Here is a 27,209-nt window from a genome sequence, read left to right on the forward strand (position 1 = left end):
AGTCATCTGCTGTAACAGTATTGATAGGCAGTGGGGAGAGAACTATTCAGATAAGCAATACCACAATGTAAAAATACTCCTTTACATGTAAAGGTTGTGCATTCAAAATGTTACATGTTAAGGTACATTATTATTATTATTAGTAATATATACATTTAAAATCAAACTGTTACACAGAAAATGGCGCTTATAGGTGTTATATTATTATCTATGTGTATATTATTGGATTAGTATTACCGTTATTGTGTAAACAGCATTTTATGTTTGAGGTGTTTTTAACTCATATACTGTTGAGTAGATTAACCTATAGCAATGCATTGAATGTTACAAACAGCACAGGTTTTGTAATAACCTAATCTGCAGAGTAACTGCAGCTATGAAATAAATGCAGTAGAGTAAAAATTACAATATTTCACTCTGAAATGTAATACTTTAAAGTATAAAGTAACAGGAAATGGAAATACTTAAGTACAAGTATCTCAAAATTGTAGTTAATCCGACAGTCTTATTTAAAATGTATAACACTTTTTTTTTTTCAAAATGCTTTATTTCCAAGAGAGCTACCTTGTGCTGTTAGGCTGCTTTAAATTATTAATATTAATATTAATGGGCGCCTGGGTAGCTCACCTGGTGGAGCAGGTGCCCATGTGCAGAGGTTTGCTCCTCGACGCAGCGGCTGCGGGTTCGACTCCAACCTGCGGCCCTTTGCTGCGTGTCATTTCCCCCCCTCTCCCCTTTGTCTCAATCTGTCCTATAAAAATAAAGACCTAAAATGCCCAAAAATAATCTTAAAAAAAAAGAAATTATTAATATTAATTAAATGCATGATAGATGTTATCAGGTTCAATGGCCTTGAAAGAGATAATTATTATTCTTATAGGCTATTATAAGTGCAATTCAGTTGATCTGATTACAACCCACTATTGTTTTTTCTCACCTTTTTACTCCTTTCTTCTACTTTCTTACTTTCTCCTTGACTCCCACTCTCTTTCTTTCAGCCATGCGACCATCCATCTCTGTGACTCTTGAGCCTGCGTTGGAGCGAGGGGTCCCATGGGGTCGTGATCTCTACACCTTTGTAACTTCAGCAGCAGGCCACATGATGAGGACTCTTCAGAAACCCCGAAAAAAACGACCGTCCAAACGGCAGGTCAACCACCGTCGCTTCCTGCACAACATGATCCAGAGGTGTGTGTGTGAGCACCAGAATGGCACCGATGTTAACTGATAGTAAAATGCTTCACATTATGTTTATTGATTTTTCCCAAATTGTATTTGTGATACTGGATACTTTTCACCTCTTCAGGCCTCTAAGAAAATCTTCAAATTAAAACATCTGAGAGTGAAGAATCACTCAGGCTGCTGATCACAGCTCTTTTCATGACAGCTCAGGAGTAGACTTACTTTCATTTAAAAAAAAATGTCAAACTTTGACTGTACGGTTAATAAGACGAAACAGCCAGCAGCCTGTTAGCTTAGGCCAACACAAACACTAACAAAATCATCATGAGACTGCAGCGAAGACCCCAGAGAGTCACTGCACCCTGGCTAAGAAATAGTCCCGCATATAACCCCTCGTAAAACCACGTTTAATTTTTTCACTTTGGTTTTTGTACGAATTAAACAAACAAGAAACAATGTGTTGGTGGTGGGCAGTTGGACAGAGCCAGGCTAGCTGTTTCCCTCTGTTTACAATCTTCGTGCTAAGCTAAGCTAACTGGCTGTAGCTTCATATTTACTATGCAGAAATGAGAAGTGTAGCTTTTCATCCAACTCTCGGCAAGAAAGCCAATAAGCTTTTTCACCCCCAAAATGTCGAACTATTCCTTTAAAGGTTACAGGTAAACCACTGTTCCTCAGAATTTTCATTTTTCTCTTTGTCTGTCTCTCTCAACAGAAAGTTTGCAGACATAGAAGCAGCCAACCACCCATCTGCGCTTTATTTTAAGGAAGAGGGAAATAATGCGGCTTCTCCGTCATCACAGAAGCCAGAGACACTTGAGCAGTCAGGTAGTCCCCCACAAGTACCAGATACATGCAGTATTCACACAGATGCAAATGGCATCCCTAAGGCTAGGAGTAACGTCTCTGTTGGCTCACATGAAACTGAAATCAGTAAAAAGAAGCAGCCGGACTCGGGACATCTTAGGAAGCGACACCCCAAATTACAGCCCACCACCTGCACCGCTAGAAAGAACAATCAGAGCAAAGAGAGACAGAAAGAAGACAGTAGAAATCAACTGTCATCATCATCTATGAGCTCCCCAGAAGGCATAGACTATCAACACAGGGCAGAGTGCCTTCATACTGAGTGTTACAACGAAATAAGTCAGCTGAAGTCAGCCAACTACCTCTCAGAAGACTCTGAAACAACTCAGCAGGACTCTGGTTTCATCCAGTTCGGCCAAAATGTGGACAGCTCTCCCTCCTTCTCTCCAGAGCTCTCTCTGTTGTCCATTGACCCGTGCGACTTCTCGATCCAGATGTTGACAGACATCTCAACCTGCACGCAGGCCCAGAAAAGCATCGCTGACATTTCAGAGAGTCAGTGGACAGATATTATGGATCTTTTCAGTGTTGGCAATAAGGACTTAGGAGGCTGCATGGATGTAGAGGCCTTTTTCGAAAGTATCTATGCATGCCAAGGTGACGCTGGGCAGGAAGTGGGTGCTGATGATGTTGAATTTGCAGATCAGTCAGATAGTTCCAGCAACAAATCTGAGGTGGAGGATCTACACTGTGAGACAGGTGAGTACATATATGAATACAGTTGTCATGGAGATCAGGGATTGACCATAGACCACTTCCAGAGTGATCAGAGGAGCTTGCAGGCACCGAGACAAAATGAAGACGCTGCAGAGACGCAGTTCAACAACTTTAAGGCAAACCAAGAGACCGACATCATCCAAAACCACCTCCCCACATCGATCAGCTTCCTCTACAACGCCTCAGAGCTGCAGACGTACCAGCAGTCTCAGGAGGAGAGTCCCTGTATGCTGGTAAATTGTGAAAGTAACAAAAACGTAACACCATTTGAGGGCGTTGCTCAATCATTCTCCGTCCCACTTCATAATCCTGAGCACCGTCCCATACCGACACTGCCGCATGAGGATGACTGGCTGTTCACTGATATCTTAAAGGACAGGAAGTCACCCGACTTCTAGAAAAACATGTCTTTTTATTGAGGTTTGTTATGGATTGAACATACTGTATGTGAAAAAAATTGTAAATGTTGAGGGTGAGGGGGCAGTGGGTACCCACCATCTCTTCCTCAATTTATAAAACAAACCATCATCATCGTCATTTATACTTTTTGCAGCTAATTTTATCTGGAGGCGTTGTTTGCATTTTACCCTTAATTTGAATGCTTGAATGTCTTGATTTGCAATTACAAATCTGTTGTTTTTGAAAAGGTTAGATCAGAAAGAGCTTTTCAGGATGTGCCAGGCCTATCAAAACAATCTGGTTAAATCTCAAGCATATTTCATCATCAAGATATTTAGAAAAGTTATCAAGCATCTGGGACATTTCTGTGACTTTTAAGCACACAAGTAACAAAGAACATGATCACAACTGTAGCTTTTCTCTGCAATTTCTCTTTAAAAAAAACCTCATTCATCAAAGAGACTTGATTTTATTGTCTTCACTTCATACCTACACCCATATATTTTCTTTAAGGGCCTATTAATTGGCAGCTTTTTAGACTTCTAGCTCTCAGTGTTTACTTAATAAAGGGAAGTGCACTGTAAAGATAGGCTTACATAATTATACTATAAACATGTAAACAGTGATTTCAGCTGCAAGATGAGTAAGAAGTACAGTCTCACATTTTCTATTCACTATAATAATATATGTCTTAGTTTTATTTTTACAGACCATTGCATTTTGTATTGCATGTATACAGTAGCAGAACTTTAAATGTATTCAGTTGTCTTTTTGTGTTGTTTTTAAGCTACCTTACTGCAAAATGGTCTGAACTGAACTTATGGTATATACAATCCATTAAAATGACCACAAATTCAAATTTATTTTTTCAGTTTAAACCTATTTGACTGGCAGTAAATGGTAATATACATACTTATATACAGTATATTCCAAAGCACCACCAAAGCTTTTATGTTTAAGCTTTTAACTGTTACTTGAGCTGTGTGAATCTGTGTATTGATGCTATTATTGTATGTTATGTATGTAAGATGGTACTAGACCATCTTCAGGCAAAATTTTGCCTGAAGATGGTCTAGTACCGAAACGTTGCCTACTATTAAACTTTTTATATTTTTGAGGGAGTTTTTCTTGGCAACTTGGCAACTTTTGACCAGCTTGTTCCCCTCCGACGCACCGGTCTCACGTTGTGGATGTGCTAAGTATTTTTCTGTACTGGTAATATGTTTAAGGTGTTGACAAAATGCATAATGCCAATAAATAAATGCTGTTATAATGCTAATGACTCCTGTTTTTCTAGTGTGTGTGTGTGTGTGTGTGTGTGTGAAATGGAGTAGTATTCAGATCCTTTGCGTTAGTAGAAGTAGCAATACATAAATACTCAATTATAAGTAAAAGTCCTGCATTGAAAATGTCATAAAAGTACAAAAGTATTATTGGTTTTAAACTATTACAGTATTAATGGATTATTATTACTGATGCATTAATGTGCAAGTAGCATTTTACAGTTGTAGCTGGTCGAGGTGGAGCTAATTTATACTATTTTTTAAGATAATTTTTTGGGGCTTTTTTGGCCTTTATTCGACAGAATAGCTAAAGAAAGGAAATGGGGGAGAGAGGGGGGGACATGCAGCAAAGGGCCGTGGGTCAATATTTACAATATTTCCCTCTGAAATGTAGTGGAGTACAATGTAGCATGAAATGGAAATACTAAATACAAGTACCTCCAATTTTTACTCAAGTACAGTACTTGAGTAAATGTACCCAGCTTGTGTTCTCAAAGAAACACACAGAAAACACAAAGAATGTCAAAACCAATGACATATATTAAAGTTAACCCCAGTCAGATGTTTTATAATTACAGCATCATTAACAAAAAAAACAAACAATAAAACACATTTTTTCCAAAATGTTTCAAGTTCCACAGTAGCCATAAAGAAGCACAGAGAGACAAATAACACCTTAGAGAAGCACCGGCCTCATCGCTTGCTACAGGCAGACAGAACTGTTCTCGTTCCAGCAGTTAAATCCACGGTCTTCAGATTTAGGTCTATCAAGGCGTGAACAAAGTCGCCACGTTTAGACGTTGATACGACATTCTGAGATTACGACATTTAAGCGAACAGTTCTGAGTGACAGATTGTGTCTGATGACACGTGTTGTCAAGTCATTTGACTTAGTGCTTAATGTCGGCCTCTTTGAGATTAATTACGACCTGACAAAGCAGACATTGTCAGTACTCTGTTTATCTCCACTGGTAATGTGTAAAGTGCAGCGTTTACACTATATCTTAAAAAACACAGCTTCAAACTAAATCAACTGCATATTGCTAAAATAAAAGAATTGTACATACAGAAAATAAAACCCTTTAATAGGGCGTTAAATATATGTCGTCAGTAGTCAAACTTTTTCTTGATCTTTCTTCACCTCTCTAACTGTGAATCATAGTGAACCTGGCATGGCCAAAAAAAATAAACAAAATAAAAAAGGACCAACATGTCTGATGGATATGGGGACTGCATTGCATTCATTAAAATATGCCCCTATTAATTCAAACAGAAGGAAGAGGATGGAGCAGTGGTAACAGCCCTGATAACCGAAAACTACTCTACGGGTTGTGTGCGTAATCAATGGTAAACACTTACAGGATCATTCATCCTTTGCCATATAACCAAAATAAAAGGAAAACATTCAGAGCAACATTTGTGATTTATCTTTATCTTTCTTTAGTTCCAATTGAAAGTTAAAGGGCTAGTGACGTTCTTTAGAATTTAAAGGAATAGTTCTACATTTTGGGAAATAGGCCTATTTGTTTTTGTCGAGTTGAACAAGAAGATCAATATTACTCTCATGTCGGTATAAATATGGAGCTACAGCAAGAAGACCTTTAGCTAAGTTCACAAATTTACACTTCTATCTATGTTCAAAAACAACAAGTTGCATTTTTACAGGCGATTATATGCCGGACCACTTCTCGGCCGGGCGCACTTCCTGGAGTCTCTGCTTACTGTGTAAAGAAAAAGTCTGGCATATAACTGCCTGTAAAAATGCAGCTTGTTGTTTTTGAATATAGATAGAAGTGTAAATTTGTGAACTTTAGAGATGCTGATAGGTGGATTTTGTCACCTTTGAACAGAACCAGGCCAGCAGTTTCCCCATTTCCAGTGTTAATGCTAAGCTAAGCGGCTGTAGCTTTAATATTTAGGGTTCAGACATGAAACCCTATGTTCTCATCAAACTTTCCGCAAGAAAGCAAATAAGCATATTTCCCAAAATGTTAAACTACATCTTTATAAAATTGTTATTAATGTCTACGTCAAATCTAGACATCACATTAACTTTCTGGACAGCCTTAAAGCTATGACAGGCAAACAGGTGCTGAAGAAGTTCATGAACTAAAATAAAATAAGACCTGTTGAACTGTCTGTTAAACAATAAATAAAAAAATGCTGAGGGAAATAGAGATGCTTCACCAAAAGAAAAATATATTTGAACCAGGTTTCACGAAACCATTGTCTGTTTCACAGCAGGGTCATCAAGCTGCTTGTGTTTGGTTGACACCACACACGTATGTCATTTTGAGTCGATAGAGTAAAAAAAAAATCGACTTTTTTGTTCTACTTGCCGTTTGCTTCATAAAAATTCATTCCTCAGTGCCTCCATTGTCATTTTTTATCTAATACTACTAGTTTTTGAAAATGCTTTGAGTCTCTTGCTCAGTTATTCTACACAGGAACAGCGATCAGAGGCTGAGTTTATTCTACTGCAAAGGTCCAGTAGAAAACCTCACCAGCCTCTGCTCCTGTTATCTATTCTACAGCTACTCTACGTTTACTACTTATTTAAGTCCCTTTTTCTCATCCATACGCCCACCATTTGGTTAAACACAAAAGCTTTGTTTGATCAATAATTTACACAGATAATCAGTAAAAATCAAAATTACAATGTAAAAGATGCTTGTCAAAATAAAATGTGATGTGTTTATCAGTTTAAAAAAAGAAAAAAAGAGATCCATTGTCACAATTTGTTTTGTTTTGGATAAAAAGATCAATGAATACAGTATTCCACAGGTTATTCCTAGTTATGTTGCCTTGGTAGACAATCCATACATTTTCTTTTCTACACCAGCAATGACTTTAACCAGTCAAACCAGTTATGCAGCAGAAAGGTCTTCAATGCAAATTCACCTCTGAGACCCGACGCTGTAACACTAAATGACCCAGTTTAGGCCGACATCAGTGCCAGACTCACATGCTTCCCCACAAGATGAGAAGAGTAGTACAGAAAATAACCAGCGACCAATAACTTAAGTTCACATTGGGTATAAATTATACAAATTCAAATTTCTGAAGCAATATGTTAAGATTTTAGTTAAAGAAACTAACACTACCTACTGCTTTGTCTAACAACATACTGTTTCTAATCTACAGAAAAAGGATTTATTTATTTATTCAATACAACTTTAATGCAGCTTTACTGCATGTTGGCTGGTTTTTTTATGGCTAAATGTTTGCGTCTCTACAGTTCTGACAAATTAGGAAAATTGGATATGTTATGGAACTTAGTATAATGTTTACCAGTTTCTGTTAAATCATTTACAATAAAAGTTTAATTAAATATTGGTTACTAATTGCCATTTATTTCTTGTTAACTCACCCAAAATGTCTCCCAATGGTTTTTCCCCTTTATGTTTTCCAGATTATTCCAAGTTTCTTATTTATTTCTTATGTTTTTTTTTTAAGCAGACATGTGAAATCACATTATTTAATGTGTGCATTTTACTTCTCTTGTTGACTGCCTTATGTTACATGTATATAGATTGTCTCAACACCTTTCAGAAGTATTTTCCTCCAGCAGCCCTTTATGAAATCAGATTGTATATATAATCCTCATCAAAGGGTTCACAACATGGCTTAGCTTTTAAATACCTCCTAATGTAAAAGACGTGACCACCATAAAGTTTTCTGCCTGTACAGCTTCATGAAATGAGTTGATAATAATTCAATTTCCCCTTGGAACTCTGGGAAATGTCGTTCAGTTTTTCAGAAGTGCATTACAGAGACGTAATGTAGAAATGTCCAGTCTTTGTTATGTCGGTTTTTTTTATGTCACAGTTTGTTACAAAATAAAAATGAATTCCAGTTGACTCTTTGTAAAATCTAATTTTTACACTTTTTCAGTGAGGTTGTTTTACAGTTGTAGCGCCTGATGTATTCATCCTAAATTTTTACTTTTATAAAGTACAGTGTTGTCATGTGCTGTGTGCATGTCATCTCCTTCACCCCTGAGCAGTCAAGGCTGTGAGTGACTGATGTGTGTGTGTGTGTGTGTGTGTGTGTGTGTGTGTGTGTGTGTGTGTGTGTGTGTGTGTGTGTAACTGAGTCTATGTGTGCGTCACTCTGTATTGTTGACGCTGTAGGGCGGCGGAGGGTCCAGGCTATGTTCAGAGGAGGGAGTCGGGGTCCCAGGGAGTCCAGAGGAGGGGGTCGGCGAGGCAGGGGGCTCCTCCGAGTCAGAGTTCTCCAACGAGAGGTCGTCAACCAGCGCTCTGCGTCCACGCAATGCCAGGGGCAACGGAGCACGCCTGGACAAGAAGAGAGGCAGAGTTACAATATGTCCTGCTGTGAATCAGCTGAGTGCATTTCTCTGGAAAACTACCATATTGGTTTGAATATGAGACGACCCTGATTATAAGTCCAACCACCATTTCGCAACACCTGATTTTGGAAAGTGACTTTTTTTTAATATACAAAGCATGTTAAAATATTTTAAAGCTAGTCCAGTCAGTCCCAGAGATACTATTAGTCCAAGGAGAAAGTCTTCATGCTTTATGTCTTTTCTCTTGCGAAAGCGAAACATGAAATCTTTCCATTAAAGCAGAACGTAAATTCAACGTGTGCAGCTTGTCTACGTACTTGCACACGGTCAGAATTATTTTCTCTGGCTGTTTCTGCAAACACGTTGGGAGCCACTTTTGACTTTACTTTTTATCTCATCTAGAAGTCAGCTTAACCACTTTCAGGAGCCATCAGAAACACCTGTAGGTTAAACTGCGCTTCCTTCACACTTTTAGGACTGACTTTCTTTAAAAGACACACTAGAAACGGACTTGAAGAAAGTCACTAGCCTAGCATTAAGGCTACAAACATCCCATAATGCAACCCCAATGCCACTCTCTGTTGGTGCCAGTGGTACATTCAAAAAGAATATCAGCTGTTGTAAATAGGTACAGTACATGTCTAGTCCTCGAATATAATACAAGCCCCACGTTTTATAAAACCTAATTTCCAGAAAGAAATATAATACAATATAATATTGTCTTGTATTCAGCACAATACGGTAGATCAGCCATTTACTTACTTAAAAGGCTGCTTCTCACAATTATTTTCACTATAGATTAATCCATTGATTATTTTTCAATTAATCAATTAATTGTTCAGTCTAAAAAGTGTCAAAAAATGGAAATTAATGCTGATCACAAGTTCTGTGATGTCCGACCAGTCCAACAGTCCAAAACTAAAAGACTCTCTATTCACGAAGATAATAAACAGAGAGAGCAGCAAATGTTCTCATTTAAAAAAACTACAAACAACAAATGTTTGTTTGCATTTCTGCTTGATAAATTACTTAAATGATTAATTAATTACTAATTAATGTTTGACAATGCAAATCAATTAAACAACTGATTGTTACAGTTCTATTTGTTCTTAGGAGGAGAACAGCAGAATAAACGTGGAATACCACAGTATGAAGGGCGAGAGCTTAGCAACAAAGATCATTATTGAAGCACAGCCATTATATGCATTATGTAACTACAGATGAAATGCGCAAAAAAGTAAACAATGAAAAACATCCAACACATGTACTAACTGTACATGGGCATTAAGCCTCCACCCTTGTCATGTCACGTAGAAATAGTAGTTTGTTAGACACACACACACACACACACACACACACACACACACACACACACACACACACACACACACACACACACACACACACACACACACACACACACACACACACACACACACACACACACACACACACACACACAAACACACAAACAACAAACAAACACACACACACACAAATAAATAATACAGATAAAACACACACATTGACCTACTGATCTGGTCTCCATTCAGGAATGCTGAGTTTTGGAGTGATGGACACAGATGGACAGTTTGTCAGTGTGAGATGGACACAAACGGATGCAACAAAAGAGCACAACAAAACAAATCATATTGAGTTAATGGGGGTTAAAAACAAACAAAACAACAATAAATGATCATTCAAGCACACACGTACACGTACACGCACACACACACGCACACACACACACACACACACACACACACACACACACACACACACACACACACACACACACACACACACACACACACACACACACACACACACAAACACAGTTACCTGAGCTGGCTGCGGAGAGCGGTGATCTCTCGTGTCATGCTCTGGCTGCTGTCGGAGAGCTCCTCCAGCTCTCTCTGCAGCTTCCTCTTCTGGGCGTTGGAGCGAGAGTTGTCCTCCTCCACCTCCTCCAGCTGCCTCTTCAGCTGCTTCAGTCGGACCATGGATTTATCCAGCTAGGAGAAGGAAGGGATAAGAGAAGGGGAGAGAGGAGCGGAGCGATGGAGGGGAAGAGAAGGAAAAGGACGGAGCGTATTGCAGAGGTCGGGGTGAGACACGAGATCGGAGGAAAGAGGGGAACAAGAAGAGAAAAGGATGGATATATAAAAAGCGATTAGTCTGGGAACAGGAGGACTGATAGGGATCAGGAGTCAGATTAAACCTGGCAGATTATCACCGATGATGTTTTGGGAGGAGAGTCAGTGTCTTTGCTGTGGCTGACGGATTTATTTTTCGGAGTAGAATACACTCAATTTTACCAATGAACACACAGATGCCAGAGTGGGATTAGGATTAGGTTGGATCGAGCTGAATAAATCACTCATTTTAAGATGTTTTTTTAACACTCTCTCTGTGCCCTGGTTCACAATTAGAGCACCGACCTGAGCAGACCTGACCACAATTAAATGATTATTTAATGCTATGTCTCTGGCTATACTATTCTGTGTATCCACTTGTAGATCATGTATAATAAATAATCATGTTCTTACCTGTTCTCTGTACTGGTCTGCGTGTCTTCTCTCGTCGTCTGCCTGCATCATCACCTCCTTCAGTTTCTTCTCTGTCTTTCGCATCAGTTTGTTGGCAATGGCTCGTTCCCTGAGAGATAGAAAAGTTTCTTATAAACTATCTACTGCAATTCAAGACATCTATCGTGGTAAACATTACCGTCTAATTGTGTTTAAGGGGCATTCTGCTAGTAGTTCTGCATTGCATATTGTGGCAAACATCACTCAATTTAACACTTTTTTATTATATAACACAAGTTTTATTATTATTATAATATGAGTTGTTTATAATCATGTTCACGGTGTGGTATGTGTGGGGCCAAAAATAAATAAATAAAGAAACAGGGAGTTTTAATGGACATGGAGTGGCCTTAATTCACCCTCGCCCATTATTATGTTATTTAATTTTAACTTTGGGTATCCGTATAACATGACAGATCTTTATTTAGATTTTTCTATATTTTTTGTTTGTCGATTTATAGGTACTGCAAGCTTCTCTTTAAAAACCACAAATATATAAAGTGAAAAAAAAGAATCGTCAAATGATTTATTAAAAGGGTATTTCTTTCAAACATATCTGTACTAAGGTGCGTGTCTCTTTCTCTCACTGTCTCTCCTGTTCCAGCTGCTCCTCCATCGAATCGATCTTGGCCTCCAGGGCGGCGACGCTGAGCCTGTGTTTGCCCCTTACTGCTCCCTCCATCTCCCCCAGTCGGGTCTTCAGCTCCTTGTTCTGCCTCTCCAGCTGCTCCCGAGCCACCTCTGCCTTCTGGGTCAAAGTCCTCTCTCCCTGCAGCTGCACGGTTAGAGTCTCCACCTGGACGGCGAGGAGAGCAGCAATGAGGCCGTACACTTACATTACTCTCTTATGTCACAAGGTGACATAAGAGAGTGGTGGATGTGTGTGTGTGTGTGTGTGTGCGCGCAGGGACATCTAGCGTACCTGTAGAGCAGTCTTTCTTTGTCTCTCTGCCAGCAGTTCAGAGTTACTCTGCTCCTCCTCCAGCTCCTCCTCCAGCTGACTGACTCGCGCTTCTAACCTCCGCTTCTCTTCAAACAGTGCGGTCCTGGACAAACATTACATTTTAGTAATACCAACACACAAGTCCACATACCAACCAACAACACGCTGATTAACATAGTATATCTGTAGTAGAGTGGTACTAACTTTCCAGAGCTGCTGTTGACCATCTCATCGGCCATCTCATCTCTCTCCTGCTGAGCCTGTCTCCTCTGCCTCTCGGATACAGAAAGCTCCTACACAGACAAATGAATGCAGCCGGGGGTTGAAAGTCACTCAGAACACCCACACCATTTAAAAAGCATTATATCTTAATATTTCAGCTGGAGTTCAGTTAAATACACGCACTTCAGTTAACTGAAGGACTTCTGCTTCCAGAGTTTGGATCTTCTTTTCGCTGTCTTTCGACTGTGCGACCACCTCTTCCCGAGCCAACTTGCTCTCATCTAGCTCACGCAGAACTTCCTTCATTTGACCCTGTGAGAAATAGAGACTTTTTAATTTTAAATGCAGGCCATTGAAAAGTACAGAAAATCAATGTATATGTGTGGGAATATGTCCTAACCTGCAGCCTCCGTAGCTGCTTCACAGTCTCCTCTTTTCCGCGGCCGGCTGTCTCCACCTGGGTCTCGGCTTCCTGCAGTTCTGCTTCCAGCTGCTTTTTGGTCGACACAGCCTGAGACCGCTGACTCCGCTCCTCCTCCAGCTGGATCTCCAACTCCCTCACCTGGCATTGGAAGAAGGATAAGAATGTTTTTGAGCGATTTGGAGAAAAGAACAGCAACAACACACTTTGTGATTTCCTCTTTCCCTCCTCTCTCTACCTGCTTGCTGAGCGCCCTCCTCTTCTCCTCTCCCTTCTCCTCGTTGCTGCTTATCTCCCTCTCAAATTGAGCCTTGAGCGCCTGCAGAGTGACCTCCAGCCTCAGCCTTGAGTTCTCCGCCTCGTTCAGCTCCTCCTCCAGCTCCTGCGTCTGAACTCGCAGGTTCTGGGCTTCTGTTTCTAAGCTCCTGCGGGTGCGCTCCAGCTCATGGACCTGACGCGAGAGCAGAAAAGAGGCGGTGACTCACTAAGGAGCGAGACAGAGAAAAGAACAAAGGAGTCCCAAGAGGAAGATTCTTACACTCTTGCCGACGTCGTCCTGCTGGTTTACAAGCTGCTCCATTTCCAGACGGAGCTGCTTGTTGGACCTCTCTAGCTCTTCCCTCTGGTCCTGGGCCTCCTACACACAGAAACACCAGAAGAAGATCAATCACCGCAACCACAATATACATAACAAAACATTCTTGTATTATCTGCTCTCAATATGTTTACCTGCAGGGCTCGGGAAAGTGCCAGATATCTTGTGTCCTTTTCTCGGCTGTCTGCTTCTGCTCTGTCCCTTTCCTCTGCCAGCCGAGCGCTCACCGCCTTTTCCTCGGCCAGACACTTAGGGGTGACGGAGACAAAGTTAGCGGTCAAGGAAAGACAATTTAGGAGTATTTTTCTGCAGCCTGTGCTTGGAAGAGAACTGATAAGGGCTCTGACCTGGTCAAACTTCTTCTGCCTCTTCTCCAGGGCCGTGCAGTTCTGTCTCTCTCTCTGCAGGGCAAGCGTCATGTCCTCTATCTCCTCCCTTAGTCGCTCCCTCTGCCTCTCCACCCGCTCCTTCTCCTCCTCCTTCTGTCGCTCCCTCTGGATGATGCTGTCCAGCTCTCTCTGGAGTTTCCTGCGCGTCTCCTCTCCGGCTTCCACCGCAGTGTTCACCTCCTCTGACTGCTTGCGAAGCTCTGCCAGCTGCAGAGGTGGAGCAGAGCGAGGTTTATAAATGCCATGGATGTGTTCAAAGAAACTTCACAAAGCAATAACCATCTAACCATCAGTTTAACATCTTTAGTCTACTTTGGATAATGTGAATTTGTTACTGTGTTTGGGTAGTTTGGATCTTTTACTGCTGTGGACCATGGTCTGGAATAACATAAATTGATAGATTGATCTATTTTAAAGAGATGAAGCGGAAGTTCCAACGTTCTCTTGATTTACCTGCTGGGTATGAGTCTGAATCTGCCGGGTCAACTCTTTGGCTCTCTCCTCCTCCTCCTCAAGTCTTTCCATCAGTCCATTCTTCTCCTCCTCCAGCGCTCGCACCCTCGAGCCCAGAGCCATCTTTTGACGAGTTTCATCCTGCAGCAGTTCCTGAGAGAAAACAAAAGACAACAGTGTCAACCAAAGACTGGCGACAAGCCTGTTCATGTGTGGGTGTTTTTGAGTCAGCATTGGAGCCAGTGGAGGATTTTCTTCAAGATGTTTTAAAAAAACTATTGCCATTCTCTCAAGTGTTAAAAGTGTCTGTGACTAACGCTTAACATCACACCTGACCCCACCCTGGTGCCTGTGTGTGCTTCACTTTCTTAGTTTTTGTTTGTTGTTAGAATGAGCTTTTTCCAGCTTCGTCTACTGGCTAAAGTTAAACCCCTCCTTAACAGGCACGATCTAGAAAAGGCGATTCATGCTTTTATTAGTTCAAGGTTGGATTACTGTAATGCTCTTTATGTTGGTCTGAATCAGACCTACATCTCACGACTTCAACTTGTACAAAATGCTGCTGCTCGCTTTCTAGACGCGCACACATCACTCCCGTTCTCTACACCCTTCATTGGCTCCCTGTGCGTTTTAGAATTGATTTTAAGATTTTATTGTTTGTTTTCAAGGCCTTAAACGGCCTGGCCCCGGAGTATTTGTCCGAGATCTTAGCCCTGCGTGAGCACAACCGGTCCTTGCGGTCCTCAAACCAGCTGGTTTTAGAAGTCCCAAGGTCAAAGTACAAACGGTGGGGTGATCAGGCTTTTGCAGTTGCTGCCCCGAGACTCTGGAACAAGTTACCCCCTGAAATTCGGACGACTACAGATGTAGCGCTTTTTAGGTCTAAACTCAAAACTTATCTGTTTAGAAAGGCTTTTAATACATAGTAGTGGTGTGACAATTTCCTTCTCCTATTTATATGTAACCTTTTCTGATTTTATTGTTTCTATGTGTCATTCTTTTTATTGTATATGTTATATGATGTGTGTTTTAGTCTTGGTTCTGATGTTAAGCACTTTGGATACCTGTTGGTTACTGTAAAGTACTATATAAATAAATGTTGACTGATTGATTGATTGTTACCTTGGCATCATGCAGCTGGCTCTCCAGGCTGCTGACCTCTTTAGTGAGACGAAGTGTTTTGGTGTCAGAGGAGGACAAATTGCCTGAGAGAGACTCAATCTCGCACTGAAAAAGACAGAGTGGGGATAAAGGTGAATTTACAAGGAAATACAAAAGGATCCCTTTACTGCAGAACCAGAATGACATTTTGTGACATTCAAAACATACAAAGCCACACCTATTTGAACACACAAAAAAGTAACTAAACATATACATTTAAGATTTGACAGTGTGCTTGTAGCCATTTGCACCTGTAGCTTGTGCATTCGCTCTTCCTTCTCCTCCCTCTCTCTGTCAGCCTGAGTCAGGCGGGCGCCGAGCTCCTGCAGCTGACCCTCGGCCCTCTTGCGGCCTCTCTCGCTCTCCGTGCGGCTCGCTTGGAGGCTCTTGAGCTCAGAGCTCAAATTCTGCCTCTCCTCCTCCAGCATGGCTTTGGCCTTCTCCAGGGACTGACGTGCCTGTAAGAGAACATGGACACAAAACTTGATGAGCGACATGTTAACATATGTACTTTTATGTCTTTTTAAATGTGTGTGTATGTCCCTCTTACTCTCTTGCTATTGTCCAGCTGTTCCTGGAGGCTGTCTATGGCAGCGCTGTGTTTGACTCGGACTTCTGATAGCTGGGCCTCGTGGCGGCGAGTCTCCTCTTCAACACACCGCTGGAGATCATTTAACTCCGCCTCCCGGCGAGACCTGCATAGACGGAACAGGGTCAAAGGGGTCTAATTCTTATATCATACTTTCTTTTTCAGTCCTGATCTGACAACAGAAACATAAATATTGAACTAACAAAGCCAAAACTGATGATAATTTATGAGCACATAATTTACCTTAGCTCCTGCTGGGCAGCTGTGGTGTCCAGAGTGTCCTCCAGCTCAGTTCTCAAAGCCTCCAGCTCTTCCCCCAGGTCTCGCCTCTGTTTCTCCGCCCTTTCCCTCATCCCTCGTTCATTCTCCACTTCCTCCTTCAGCTCAGACACCTGGGACATGGCCTCCCTTAGCGCCCTCTGAGCCTCCGCACGACGCGCTCCTTCTTCCTCCAACCTGACAGAAACAGATAAAGATGAGTTAAGGGAAAAATCTATGACAAGCCTTTATTTGTGTTACTGCGTCGTCTATCATATGTCATCCTGTGTCTCACCGGCCCTGCAGGGTGGTGATTTCCTTCTCCTTCTGAGCCAGACTGCCCCTCAGCTCGGCGGACAGCATGCCCAGGTCCGACAGCTGCTCCTGGGCCTCCAACGAGTCGTTCTCCATCCTCCTCCTCCACTTCTCCTGCTCCAAGCGCCCCTGCTCCTCACGCTTCAAGCGCTCTGCACAAAGTTGTAGAAGCCACAGATTACATATTGCAGTATTTCAACAGTACCAACATTGAGACAAAGTTGGATAACGGGAACTGTGACTGTGAATGACAAGGTTGTGAGATTGCTTTGTAGCTATGGCTAAAATGTTGAAATTGTTTTATCTTAATACAGAGATCATTTCACTCATTTTCGGGATATATTGTATTTGAACAGTTTTGGAAAGTCTCAACTCAAAAAAAACTTTAAATAAAACAAAAAAATACAACTCAAAATACCAAAAGTTTCTACGTAAAATCAGTTCATATTCTAAATAAATTTGACTCAGTAATTTTAATGCCATCACGCATGCAACCAAACCATAGCACCGATCACTACATAGAAAACCCAGTTACATTACACCTGTGGGGTGCCTGTGGAATGATATCAGGACAGTTACCCTCTAGGTCAGCGATGACAGCCTCCTGTTTGTTCTTGAGTTTGTTTAGACTTTTGGTTTTCTCCTCTTCCTCAGTGAGCTGATCGGTTACCTCGGCCAGACGCTCCTCCAGCTGTTTCTTCTCCTGCTCAGAGAAAAATAACAACATTGCATTGGAAAATGAAACCTGTAAAAATATCTATACTATGATGCGCAACACAAACTCAGACAAGATGATAAAAGTTATAATGTGATGCCCACCTTGCTGAGTCGGTCTCTCTGCTCCACTGCATTCAGCAAGTCGGTTTCCAGACTCTTCACTTTGGTCTCCAAGGAAACCTTCTCCAGCAGGAGGCGCTGTCGGGCACTTTCCTCCTCCTCTAACTGCTCCTCCAGGTCCTGACAAGGAGAGGACAGGATTTAAGTAACATGCAGAGAATGAAAAAAATAAATAAAACAAATAACTTGATTTAACTTCAATTCCCATATAACGTTACAGATTCAGTTTTTATGACTAAGCAAATCCAAAAGAAAGAACAGATGAGTTAATCAATATTAGCTTTTGTTTACATATTTCTGGAGAGTTCACTTAATTTTTTGACTTAATCTCCTAACCTGAATATTCTGCTGCATCCTCTTCTTCTCATTGGTCAGCTGCACGCCTCTCTCCTCCTCTTCCTCCAATCGACTCTCCAGCTCGCCCAGCACCTCCTCCAGCTCCTGTTTCCGACTGGCCAACCTGGCCCTCATCTCCTCTGCCTCGGCAAACAGCTCCGCCTCTGCCTGCAGCTGGTCAGCCAACACTGCCTTCTCCTCGATCAGCTAGAGCGGGACAAAGAGAGGAGAAGGAGTGGTGAGCGAGGCACTGATGGCAGAGGGATACGAGTGTAGGGGGGAAACAGGCAGCACAAAGATCAAGGTTTGTTTACCTGAGCATGTTTCTTGTCCAGCTCTGTGTAGTCCTGCTCCACTCGAGTGAGATTGTCCTTGGCCTTCTGGAGCTCAGTTTCCCTTACCTGGATCTCCTCGTCTTGCCGGGTAACCTGCAGCAGGGGCTTCACCTGGTTGGCACAGAACGGGGTCAGAGGTCAATGTGAGGAATGTCCCCATTCCTGCGTCGGGCTACTTTTATTTTTCTTTCTCTTATTAAGGATCTAAAGTCATTGTATGCATGTTCTAATACACAATCCAGTTCAGTTTTCTTTAGTCAATAGTTGTGTTTATTGTGAGCTGGGATGTGAGATATTTTCCTTCGTGCACCAACTAGTAATTATGTCTCCCTTTCTATATTTGTATTGACACATTTCACAACAACAATGCTACTTTGATTTACTAATACAAAGAAACTAAACCAAAGTAAAGGAAAGAGTAAAAATACCTTGGTGAACAGCCGCCACCACTGCCAGTTCCTGAGTTTGAGGTAAGCAGCACAGTTCCTCTGCATCACCCTCAGAGCACTCAGCTGTTGCTGCTTCTTCAGGAAGGATCTGAGAAGTTAAAAAAAAAAAGCCAAAAAAAACCCTCAACAACAATACCGGTGGTGAATTGTCCTTTCAGACACAGCAAATACAGAACTAAGTGGAGTCATGTATTAGCTCTTCATAACCCACAACATATGACAATTTTAAACTTTTAGCGTAATCAACATTAACAACTTGCTTACTTTGACAGGTGCAGAGATTTGTCTTTAGTTCCTTTTTGTTACCTATGCTCCACTACACCTTCCTACTAATATTTACACTGTGCAGTGATGAGGCAGTACCAACACTGAGCGACTGGTATCACAAGATATTATGTTGTCAAGCAAAAAGCAAATGACAAAGACGTTTTATTAGTCAAGGCCATAACCAGAGACACTTAGTTAGGGACATTTAGGACACTCACTTTTAATTTTCATTTTAAAGTTTTTAATGCATCATGTAAAGCACTCTGAATTACCTTTGTGCAGTAAATGTGCTATACAAGTAAACTTACCTCTAATTAGTAAGCCTCTATTGTAAAAATATAACTATTATTTATGTTGTTTACAGGCCAAAAACCTGGCAATGCTGTTGCTGTTCCTGAGTCACTGATAGGGGCTGACAAAAGATTAAATATTAATGCCCCCTTAAGAGTGAAATACAAAACTGCGCCCTTAACAGCAGCAAGCGAGAGCTCCTTACAGAAAAACACCACCAGTGTTAGAGGTTTGTCTACTCCTATCCCTTAAGTTTCATTTAGTAACCAAGTTAGTGTTGACTGACTGATGACTCAAGTTAAATCAAGTCAATTTATGTGTAGCAAATGTTTAAAAATAACCAACTGTAACAATAATTCAGCACCATCAGTATCATACCGCTCGCACTCACTCTCTCTCTCTCTGCTATTGCCTTCTCTTAGATGATGCTCTTACTTGCGTGCGAGGTAGCCTCTGGAGGCGCTCTGGAAGCGTATGATGGTGTCAGTGATCTTTAGGTCTCTTTCTTCTTCCAGGTGGCCCAGGACTCCGGCTCTGAAGAAGACTTTACTCTGACCCACTCTGAACAGGTTGTGATCCAGTTCCAAAGCTCTGATCTTAATGAGGAAACAGTGGTTGGAGATGTCCACCATTTGAATCATTGTACAGTATGTTGTATTCTTTTAGCTACGGAAAAATCACTCACCATGAGTTCTGATGCCTGTTTGCCATCCATAAAGGTGCGAGGAATAGCATTTGGAGTCAGGATCTCATATCTGGAGGACAAATGTAATTTTTTAAGTGTGAATGTTTGAGCAAGAGACACAAGACTGTGTGTAAAAATGGTAATTAGCAGGAGCCAGAGAAAGTGACGATGAAGCATTTAGTGTGTGTTATTAGTGTCTGTTGTCCAGTCTCTTCTGTGATACAATGTGACATACACACCTCTGTCTAAACTCCTGGAATGGGATGCGATTAGGGAAGCCTTGTCTGCAGATACGGATCCCCTCCAGAACTCCATTACACCTCAGTTGGTCCAAAACCAGGTTGGGTGACAGCTTACCGGCCTGACAACAAGAAGACAAGAGAAAGTAAAGAGTGAAAAGAATGGACAATTTAATTCAGACATGCCTTCCATTTCCCCCCAGCTTTTTGTCTGTTTAGATTTAAAACATTGTTCACATGCTTATCCCTTTTCCCCATCATCCAGTCCCACCTTCTTACCTTCTTCTCGTGGTTGGGGATGATGCAGCGGAGGAAGTTGGGGTTTGTGTTCCTCAGCGTGGCCATCAGCTTCGTGAGCGACTCCTTGTAAAGCTGACCAACAGTCCTGAACATTCCCTTCTTTGTCTTCAGCCCTGCCGCTCCGAACGTAACCGGCCCGCTGTTCTCTCCTGAAGACACCTGGTCCAGACCCACGATCCTGTCCACTAGACGAAAACATGGAGTGGGGCCTCAGTTTCAGCAGCAATTATCAGTTTAGTGGAGTAAAAAGAGTGTTTGCCAGATTTGGCATGGTGATGTCTGTGTAAATGCAACAGTAATGCCATGGGATTATTATTATGATTTAACACCTGCTTACACATCTGCTATCAAGTCTCTGGACAGATGATATCAGATGGTAGACAATGGAGGAGTTCCTTAGAGATGCAATAATATGGTTTCAAAGCCAATACTAACAGTATATATTTGCTCACCCATATTGGCCAGTAAGATACACACACACAGTCTTAGTACAGTGCAGGTGCATAACAAGTTTTCTAGCTAAACCTGTTAGTTATGAACATGTCTCCACAGGCATAACTGCAGGTTTGTCTGTTGTATAAAAAAAAAAAAAAAGAAGACCATGATGATTTATTCTGTTCCTGATATGACAGCTGTATTGGGTGATATACTGAAAAATTTAATTAATTTGCCAATTCCACAATAAGCCAAATATCTACATTAATAACACTATTAGACCAATACTGAGGTTGCTATTTAAATGTTACTGTGTGCCAATATGTTGCATCTCCAGAGCTCATTCAGAATCACATTTCTGCCTGGTTGGTTTTCATAAAACCGCTCCAGTGGCAGTTGTTTGTGGCAGTATTGTGCAGCACAACTCTTATGTGATCCTGAATGTGGTTTTTGTGACTAATTGAGAGCATGCCTTGATACTGACCAATTTCTATACAACCAAAGATGAATTACTTCTTTATAAATGGAAAACGCTACATCACACAAGCACAGCACTGTCACTAAAGGCAAAAACTTGGTGAAAGAGCGAAGAGAGAACAACTGAGCAAACAGCACAGCGACAATATGAGAAAAGAATTAACAACATGTAACAGCTCAGGACACTACAGCACAACTAAAAAGGAATAAAAAATGACCCAAAAATGCACACTACAATCAAACAATGGGCAGACAGAATACAAAGGAGTGATGTAAGCAGAGGTGGGAGTGAGGAATGGGAGTGTGACACACAGAGGAGGAGAAAAACCTACTGTCGGAGCCATTAGCCTGTAGTGTGGCATAGGAGTCAAAGAAGTATACACGAGGAAGAGTTTGAATATCTGATGCAGGAAGAAGGATAGAAGGCACAGGGAGAAAAAAAGAAAGGCCAAATGAAGGACAGAAGGAGCCCAAATGAGCACCGAATTAGTGGAGAGGGAAGAGAAAAGAACAGAAGGAAAAAAAGTCAAGAGCAAGCAAACACAGGAGAGAACAAGAAGGAGGAAGAACAGAGAGATGAGCAGAAAGTGAGAGACAGCAGAATGATAGGATAGTTGCATGATATAGAAAGAAAAGACAGAGAAATACAGGTTAGTACAAGTTAGTACATTTTGCACCGGAAATCTTCATTATTTATACTTGACGAACTTGAAAAACAAATTACAGGGCATGAAAAAATGGTGGTGAATAAATGTGAGAGTAAATCTGTCTCACCCTCCTTCCAAAGCTCTGAGACAAAATGATCAGACGACTGGTGGAGAAGAGACGCCACGTTGTCGTTCAGAGGATCCATGTTCTTCACTAACCAATCATGTGCCTTGTAGTCCACCTGAGAGACATTACAGGCCAGGGGGCATTTTTCAGTTGCTTCCTTTGAATGGGAAAGATGGCAGACATTAAAAGATAAAAAAAAAATTATGGGATACCTTGCCAGCATAGTGAATGATGGAGAAGTCAGCTTCTCCGCGTGGTTGCTTTGGTTTGAAGAATTTCGGATGGCTGCCTTGCTCAGTAGACAGCTTCTCCACAAATGAGCGGTCTGTTGCCCGCGGGAACCAGCACTCTTCATCTAGCAGGGCGAGAACACCAGGCGGGTGGGCCTAACAGAGAAAAAACAACATATATTGTGAGTGAAATGCAGACTTTATAATTCAATCTGACAAGGAATCAAGAGTGTGTGCCTGCATGTTTGTGTTTCTGTTTATGTTCTTCACTCTTTCATCTGTGGGTGTGGTTGAGTGTGGTGAAGTGAATAGGTTCTATGGGCCACAGGTTGAATCTGCAACCTGAATTCCACCATGCCTTTTCCCCACAATCACCAAACAATGCCCACTATTTATATGTCAAGTAAATATGAACTATCAGCATCTATATTCTCATTTAACAGGTAATAATGTGTGCTTCTTTATAAAAAAACAAACATATGTATATGTACTGGTCTCTCGATGAGGTCAATGCAGGGCTGTAAGTCAAGGCCAAAGTCGATGAAGTTCCATTCAATGCCCTCGCGCTGGTACTCCTCCTGCTCCAAGATGAACATGGTGTGGTTGAAGAGCTGCTGCAGCTTCTCGTTGGTGTAGTTGATACACAGCTGCTCAAAGGAGTTGAGCTGCAGAGGAGGGGAAAACATGGATTTAGGTAAGCAAACAAAGACTCGATAATTAACAAATTCATGTCATGTAAACTATGGAAGAACACGCTTTTATGCCTAACGTTTGTGACTTGTGTTACACTGATTACAACCCACACCACTACATGCCTGTAACTCTTGCCCGGACCTAATACTAATTGGAACCCGTCTTCAAAAACGTAGACATGAACAAACCTGGAAGATCTCAAATCCAGCAATATCAAGGATGCCTATGAAGGAGGCTCCCTGTCTCTGTCTGCGGTCCAGAGCCCTGTTGATCCTGTGGACCAGCCATCTGAACAGACGCTCATATGTGGCCTTCGCCAAGGCCTCCACAGCAAAGTCAGCCTGGAGGAAGAAGGATACGCTGTTAGATACACTTCACAGGGACAAATGCCTGTTCATCTGTATGAACACAAATGTCTTTGCACATAAATGTTACCTGTTCTTTCGTCTGGGCCTTCTGCACATACTCTCGACCCACTTTGATTCTGGGAGTGAGGATGGCCCGAGTGAACTCCAGCACGTTGACGCCCAGCAGATGGCACAGTTTCTGAGCAGCTGTGTTATCAGGCATCGAGGCCTGGTCCTGGTTCTTCTCCTTCATGAAGGAGATGTTCCCAAACTGGAGCACAGCAGAGATCAACTTAAGCATGGCTAAGGAGAGGTGAGACAGGGAGAGGGAAGGTGATTTATAGCAGGGATCAAAAATCAAAAATAGACCGCAAAATAAACTACTTTCTATCTTCTGTATGATCTCCTCTCTTACATATCGACTCCTCTGGGGTGAAGCCCATTATAGCCATGGAGTCCATGGTCTGGGTGAAGTTCTCTGAATCGCTCTGACCAGGAACAGGGATGGAGCCTCCACTGAGAAAGCGGTACTCATCAGCAGTTCCTAAGAGCAGGTCCGCTAGGAATGGGAATAAAACAGGTGAAACAGAGAGACAGATTTAAGTAGAGAAGACATGAATTACTACATGACAGCGATACATTTTCTGTAGTATAGCAGTATTCAATTATCACACTTTGGTCAAATATTGTCCTTTAGCTCACCTTTTGTCTCGTCTGAAGTGCCACACAACAACTGGTAAAAGATGTGGAACGTCCTCTCGTCTTTGGCCTGACGGGTGGCCCGGGACTTTTCAAGGAGGTCTGGATTTATATAGTCATGGACATACACATGCAAACCTTTAAAGATGCCATTCATTTTGCACGTTTTTACAAATTAACAATAGGGTAACAATAAATGGACAAAGTCTTTTCGCCTAACTATGCTGTAAATGAGGCAGCTTACTTAGAGAGCAAGAGTGTATTAATCTTTCAAAAACTTTGAAGATATGTGAAAGGATACAGGTCTCGATGTTGGCACCAACAATGTACCCCCCCACATCAAAATTGATGCGGATGAATTTACCCTGAAGAAGAATAAAAAGTGGTTTTATGTTTCAGTTCTACATTACATTATCAAACTAATGATACTGACAGGAGGTAATAAACATTATCTGTTTGTACAATGTATCTTGTCTGCTCTTACAAATCTAGAGGAGTTATCGTTCTTGACAGTCTTTGCGTTGCCGAAGGCCTCCAGTATGGGGTTGGCCTGCAGCAGCTGTCTCTCCAGCTCGCCCTGAGACACACAGGAGACGTCAGATCAGATTCACAGCACAACAAGGCCAACAGCCTCAACAAGAGACTTCCATAGGGCCTATCTACTAAAATGCACCATATATTCTTGCTCTCTTTGGAGTAACTACTGATCTGTTATGTAAAACCAAAAAAGCATTACTCATCCTTGAAGAGCAGTGACACAAAATGGTGCATTTTTTAAGGGCCCAAAATAGCATCCCCAAACATGCAACATTCCCAGACCCAGGAACAAATGATTCTCAACATCAATAACAGTAATGGGCCCTCATTAGTTAAGCAATCAATAATAAGGGCATCAATCATGTTTCACATTTAATTAATTAAAATGTAATCTCCTATATTATTAAAAGGCAATCTCTAGAAACCAACTAACAAGAGTCATTTGAGAACCACTGTTGTAGAAAAACAAGGGCAGAGGGAAGCTGCAGATTTAGATGCTAACATCATACACAAGCTACATATAGGCTGATTCTTGCTAGCTGCAATGCATTACTGTGGCTGTCGCATTGCCAGTGCAGCAGCTGTTGATGCAGCAGCAGCAGCAGCAGCAGCAGCAGCAGCAGCAGCAGCCAGTGATGGGGAGTACTGTAGCTACAGGAGGTGGTTATACTGTAAATGCTGTCAAGGAATGCCGACAAGCCAACACCAACACAGATACACAAACAGACACAGAGCAAGATGCGCACGCGCACACGCACGCGCGCGCACACACACACACACACACACACACACACACACACACACACACACACACACACACACACACACTTGATGTGATTTAAACCACCTCTACAGCAGAAATGCCTCATAGTTCTACAGGTACGTAAAAACCTGTGGCATTTATAAGTCACTGGGAAATGGGAAGCCAACTGAGAAGAACAGAATAAAACATGCCAAAACTCCATAGCCATGGTTAATTTAAAAAATAAATAAATAGTAAAAAGAAAAAGAAAAAGCACTATGTACAGAAAACATGATTCTCGTTATGTATCAAGACAATCATTCAGCTCTGGTTAATATTCTACATGGAAAGTTTCTACAAAATGTGACCCCCAATGAATAAACCCCAAGTTGTCTAAATACTTTCATACTCACATATTGCATACTCTGACGAATTTTGGGGGGAAAAAATGAAGTTTTAGGTGGGAGGAGAATGGGTGGATGGATGAACATATGGATGGGATGAACGAACAAACAAAAAAAGACAAATAAGACAACAATAACAACAACAAATAAAGATATACAAACAAGCAAAATCAAATATACTGTATAAGGCTTGACTGCTATGAGGCACCACATCAGCGCTGACAGTTAAAGGTTTAAGGTTACTCTGTTGGTTAGTCAGTATCATTGTGGAATTCAATCAACAGGAAATAGGATGGGACAAAAGCACAGGACAGGACAGCAGGATAAAGTAAACTTACCCTGTTCCCCAAAGTACTGCCTCTTGTTAAGGACCGAGAGCCGTCCATCTGAACATGCAGGAAAGAGAGAGGGGCAATGCAGAGAGAGGAGAATGAAGGGAAAGAAGTGCAGGAAGGATGGTAAGAAAAATTGCAGAGAAAATGCAGTAAAAGAGGACTGATTGACAGAGAAAACCCACTCCAAGGTGAGGTAAGATAAAAATGAATTGTACCCGCAGGAAAACCCATGTCTTATAATCATAAAAACCAGTCAGTATGAATAAATAAAGAGGAAAGTGATGTGATTGAGGTACAAGAGAGAAGTACCTTTAAACTAAATCACCACTGAAAACACTGCAACAAAGGTAATTAGGTTAAAGGAATAGTTCAACATTTTGGGGAATACGCTTATTAATTTTCTAATTCTCCTATCGTAATGTGAGATTAGGACAGCTAGCCTGGCTTTGTCCAAAGTTCAACAACGGTCTACCAGCACATCTAAAGCTCACTAATGAGCACAATCCAACCTCACTGTGACGACAAGACTCTGAGGCTGGCTGTACACCAAGAAATAGTTACAGAACATAAAAATCCTGTCATTTTTACATTTCTGTTTGTGGACAATTTAAACAAACAAGAAACAACGTGTTTGTGAGCTTTATGCACGTTGGTAAGCATCTTTTTTCATTGACTTTGGACAGAGCCGGGCTTGTTGTTTCCCGCTGCTTCCAGTCTTTATGCTAAGCTAGGCTAATCGCCCCGATTCCAGATTTCACATGAGTGGCATCTTCTCATCTCCCACTCCGATAGAAAGTGAAAGCGTATTCCTCAAAATGTTGAACTATTCCTTTACGGAAATACCAGATAGCAACATAGCAACATTTCAAAGTTATAACAACAACATTCTATCAACATTCGAGGTAAATTGGTCAAAAAACTGCAAAGTGACTTAAAATGTCAAGGGCATGGAGCACTTTGGTAGCCTTGGGACTTTTGTTGCATGTCATCTCTCTCTCTCTCCCCCATTTCTACACTGTCCTTTGTCAAATAAAAGGCAAATAAATTAAAAAAATAAATAAAATATGTCATGGGCAGAAGTTCTGGCAACATAAAAAAAAAAC

General features: G+C 41.5%; 1 protein-coding gene across 7 annotated transcripts in view; it reads right to left on the reverse strand.

Annotated features, from left to right (window-relative positions):
• Positions 1–4,970: 4,970 nt before the first annotated feature.
• myh14 (myosin, heavy chain 14, non-muscle) overlaps positions 4,971–27,209 on the reverse strand; it is a 32,194-nt gene continuing 9,955 nt past the window's right edge. Inside the window, exons 7-47 of one of the 7 annotated variants that reach the window (XM_036006096.1) lie at positions 26,110–26,157; positions 25,781–25,792; positions 24,573–24,665; positions 24,390–24,453; positions 24,092–24,190; positions 23,805–23,948; positions 23,478–23,692; positions 23,231–23,383; positions 22,841–23,014; positions 22,332–22,505; positions 22,120–22,234; positions 21,678–21,746; positions 20,413–20,618; positions 20,134–20,255; positions 19,895–19,964; positions 19,645–19,805; positions 18,631–18,739; positions 18,182–18,313; positions 17,868–18,074; positions 17,514–17,651; positions 17,274–17,397; positions 16,675–16,846; positions 16,365–16,577; positions 16,083–16,227; positions 15,784–15,990; positions 15,494–15,598; positions 14,372–14,524; positions 13,877–14,125; positions 13,664–13,777; positions 13,473–13,571; positions 13,173–13,385; positions 12,914–13,075; positions 12,697–12,825; positions 12,496–12,584; positions 12,271–12,394; positions 11,936–12,144; positions 11,310–11,418; positions 10,603–10,775; positions 10,295–10,318; positions 8,538–8,746; positions 4,971–8,501 (exon numbers count right to left, since the gene is read on the reverse strand). In XM_036006096.1, coding sequence (XP_035861989.1) covers positions 8,557–8,746; positions 10,295–10,318; positions 10,603–10,775; positions 11,310–11,418; positions 11,936–12,144; positions 12,271–12,394; positions 12,496–12,584; positions 12,697–12,825; positions 12,914–13,075; positions 13,173–13,385; positions 13,473–13,571; positions 13,664–13,777; positions 13,877–14,125; positions 14,372–14,524; positions 15,494–15,598; positions 15,784–15,990; positions 16,083–16,227; positions 16,365–16,577; positions 16,675–16,846; positions 17,274–17,397; positions 17,514–17,651; positions 17,868–18,074; positions 18,182–18,313; positions 18,631–18,739; positions 19,645–19,805; positions 19,895–19,964; positions 20,134–20,255; positions 20,413–20,618; positions 21,678–21,746; positions 22,120–22,234; positions 22,332–22,505; positions 22,841–23,014; positions 23,231–23,383; positions 23,478–23,692; positions 23,805–23,948; positions 24,092–24,190; positions 24,390–24,453; positions 24,573–24,665; positions 25,781–25,792; positions 26,110–26,157 — 5,508 coding nt within the window. In that variant the 3' untranslated portion in view covers positions 4,971–8,501; positions 8,538–8,556. Of the gene's footprint in view, positions 8,747–10,284; positions 10,319–10,602; positions 10,776–11,309; positions 11,419–11,935; positions 12,145–12,270; positions 12,395–12,495; positions 12,585–12,696; positions 12,826–12,913; positions 13,076–13,172; positions 13,386–13,472; positions 13,572–13,663; positions 13,778–13,876; positions 14,126–14,371; positions 14,525–15,493; positions 15,599–15,783; positions 15,991–16,082; positions 16,228–16,364; positions 16,578–16,674; positions 16,847–17,273; positions 17,398–17,513; positions 17,652–17,867; positions 18,075–18,181; positions 18,314–18,630; positions 18,740–19,644; positions 19,806–19,894; positions 19,965–20,133; positions 20,256–20,412; positions 20,619–21,677; positions 21,747–22,119; positions 22,235–22,331; positions 22,506–22,840; positions 23,015–23,230; positions 23,384–23,477; positions 23,693–23,804; positions 23,949–24,091; positions 24,191–24,389; positions 24,454–24,572; positions 24,666–25,780; positions 25,793–26,109; positions 26,158–27,209 lie in introns of all 7 variants that reach the window. The other 6 variants (XM_036006102.1, XM_031299421.2, XM_036006098.1 and 3 more) reach the window with 6 other exon arrangements.

This window comes from Sander lucioperca, chromosome 10 (genome assembly GCF_008315115.2).
Source record: "Sander lucioperca isolate FBNREF2018 chromosome 10, SLUC_FBN_1.2, whole genome shotgun sequence".
Lineage (NCBI taxonomy): Eukaryota > Metazoa > Chordata > Actinopteri > Perciformes > Percidae > Sander > Sander lucioperca.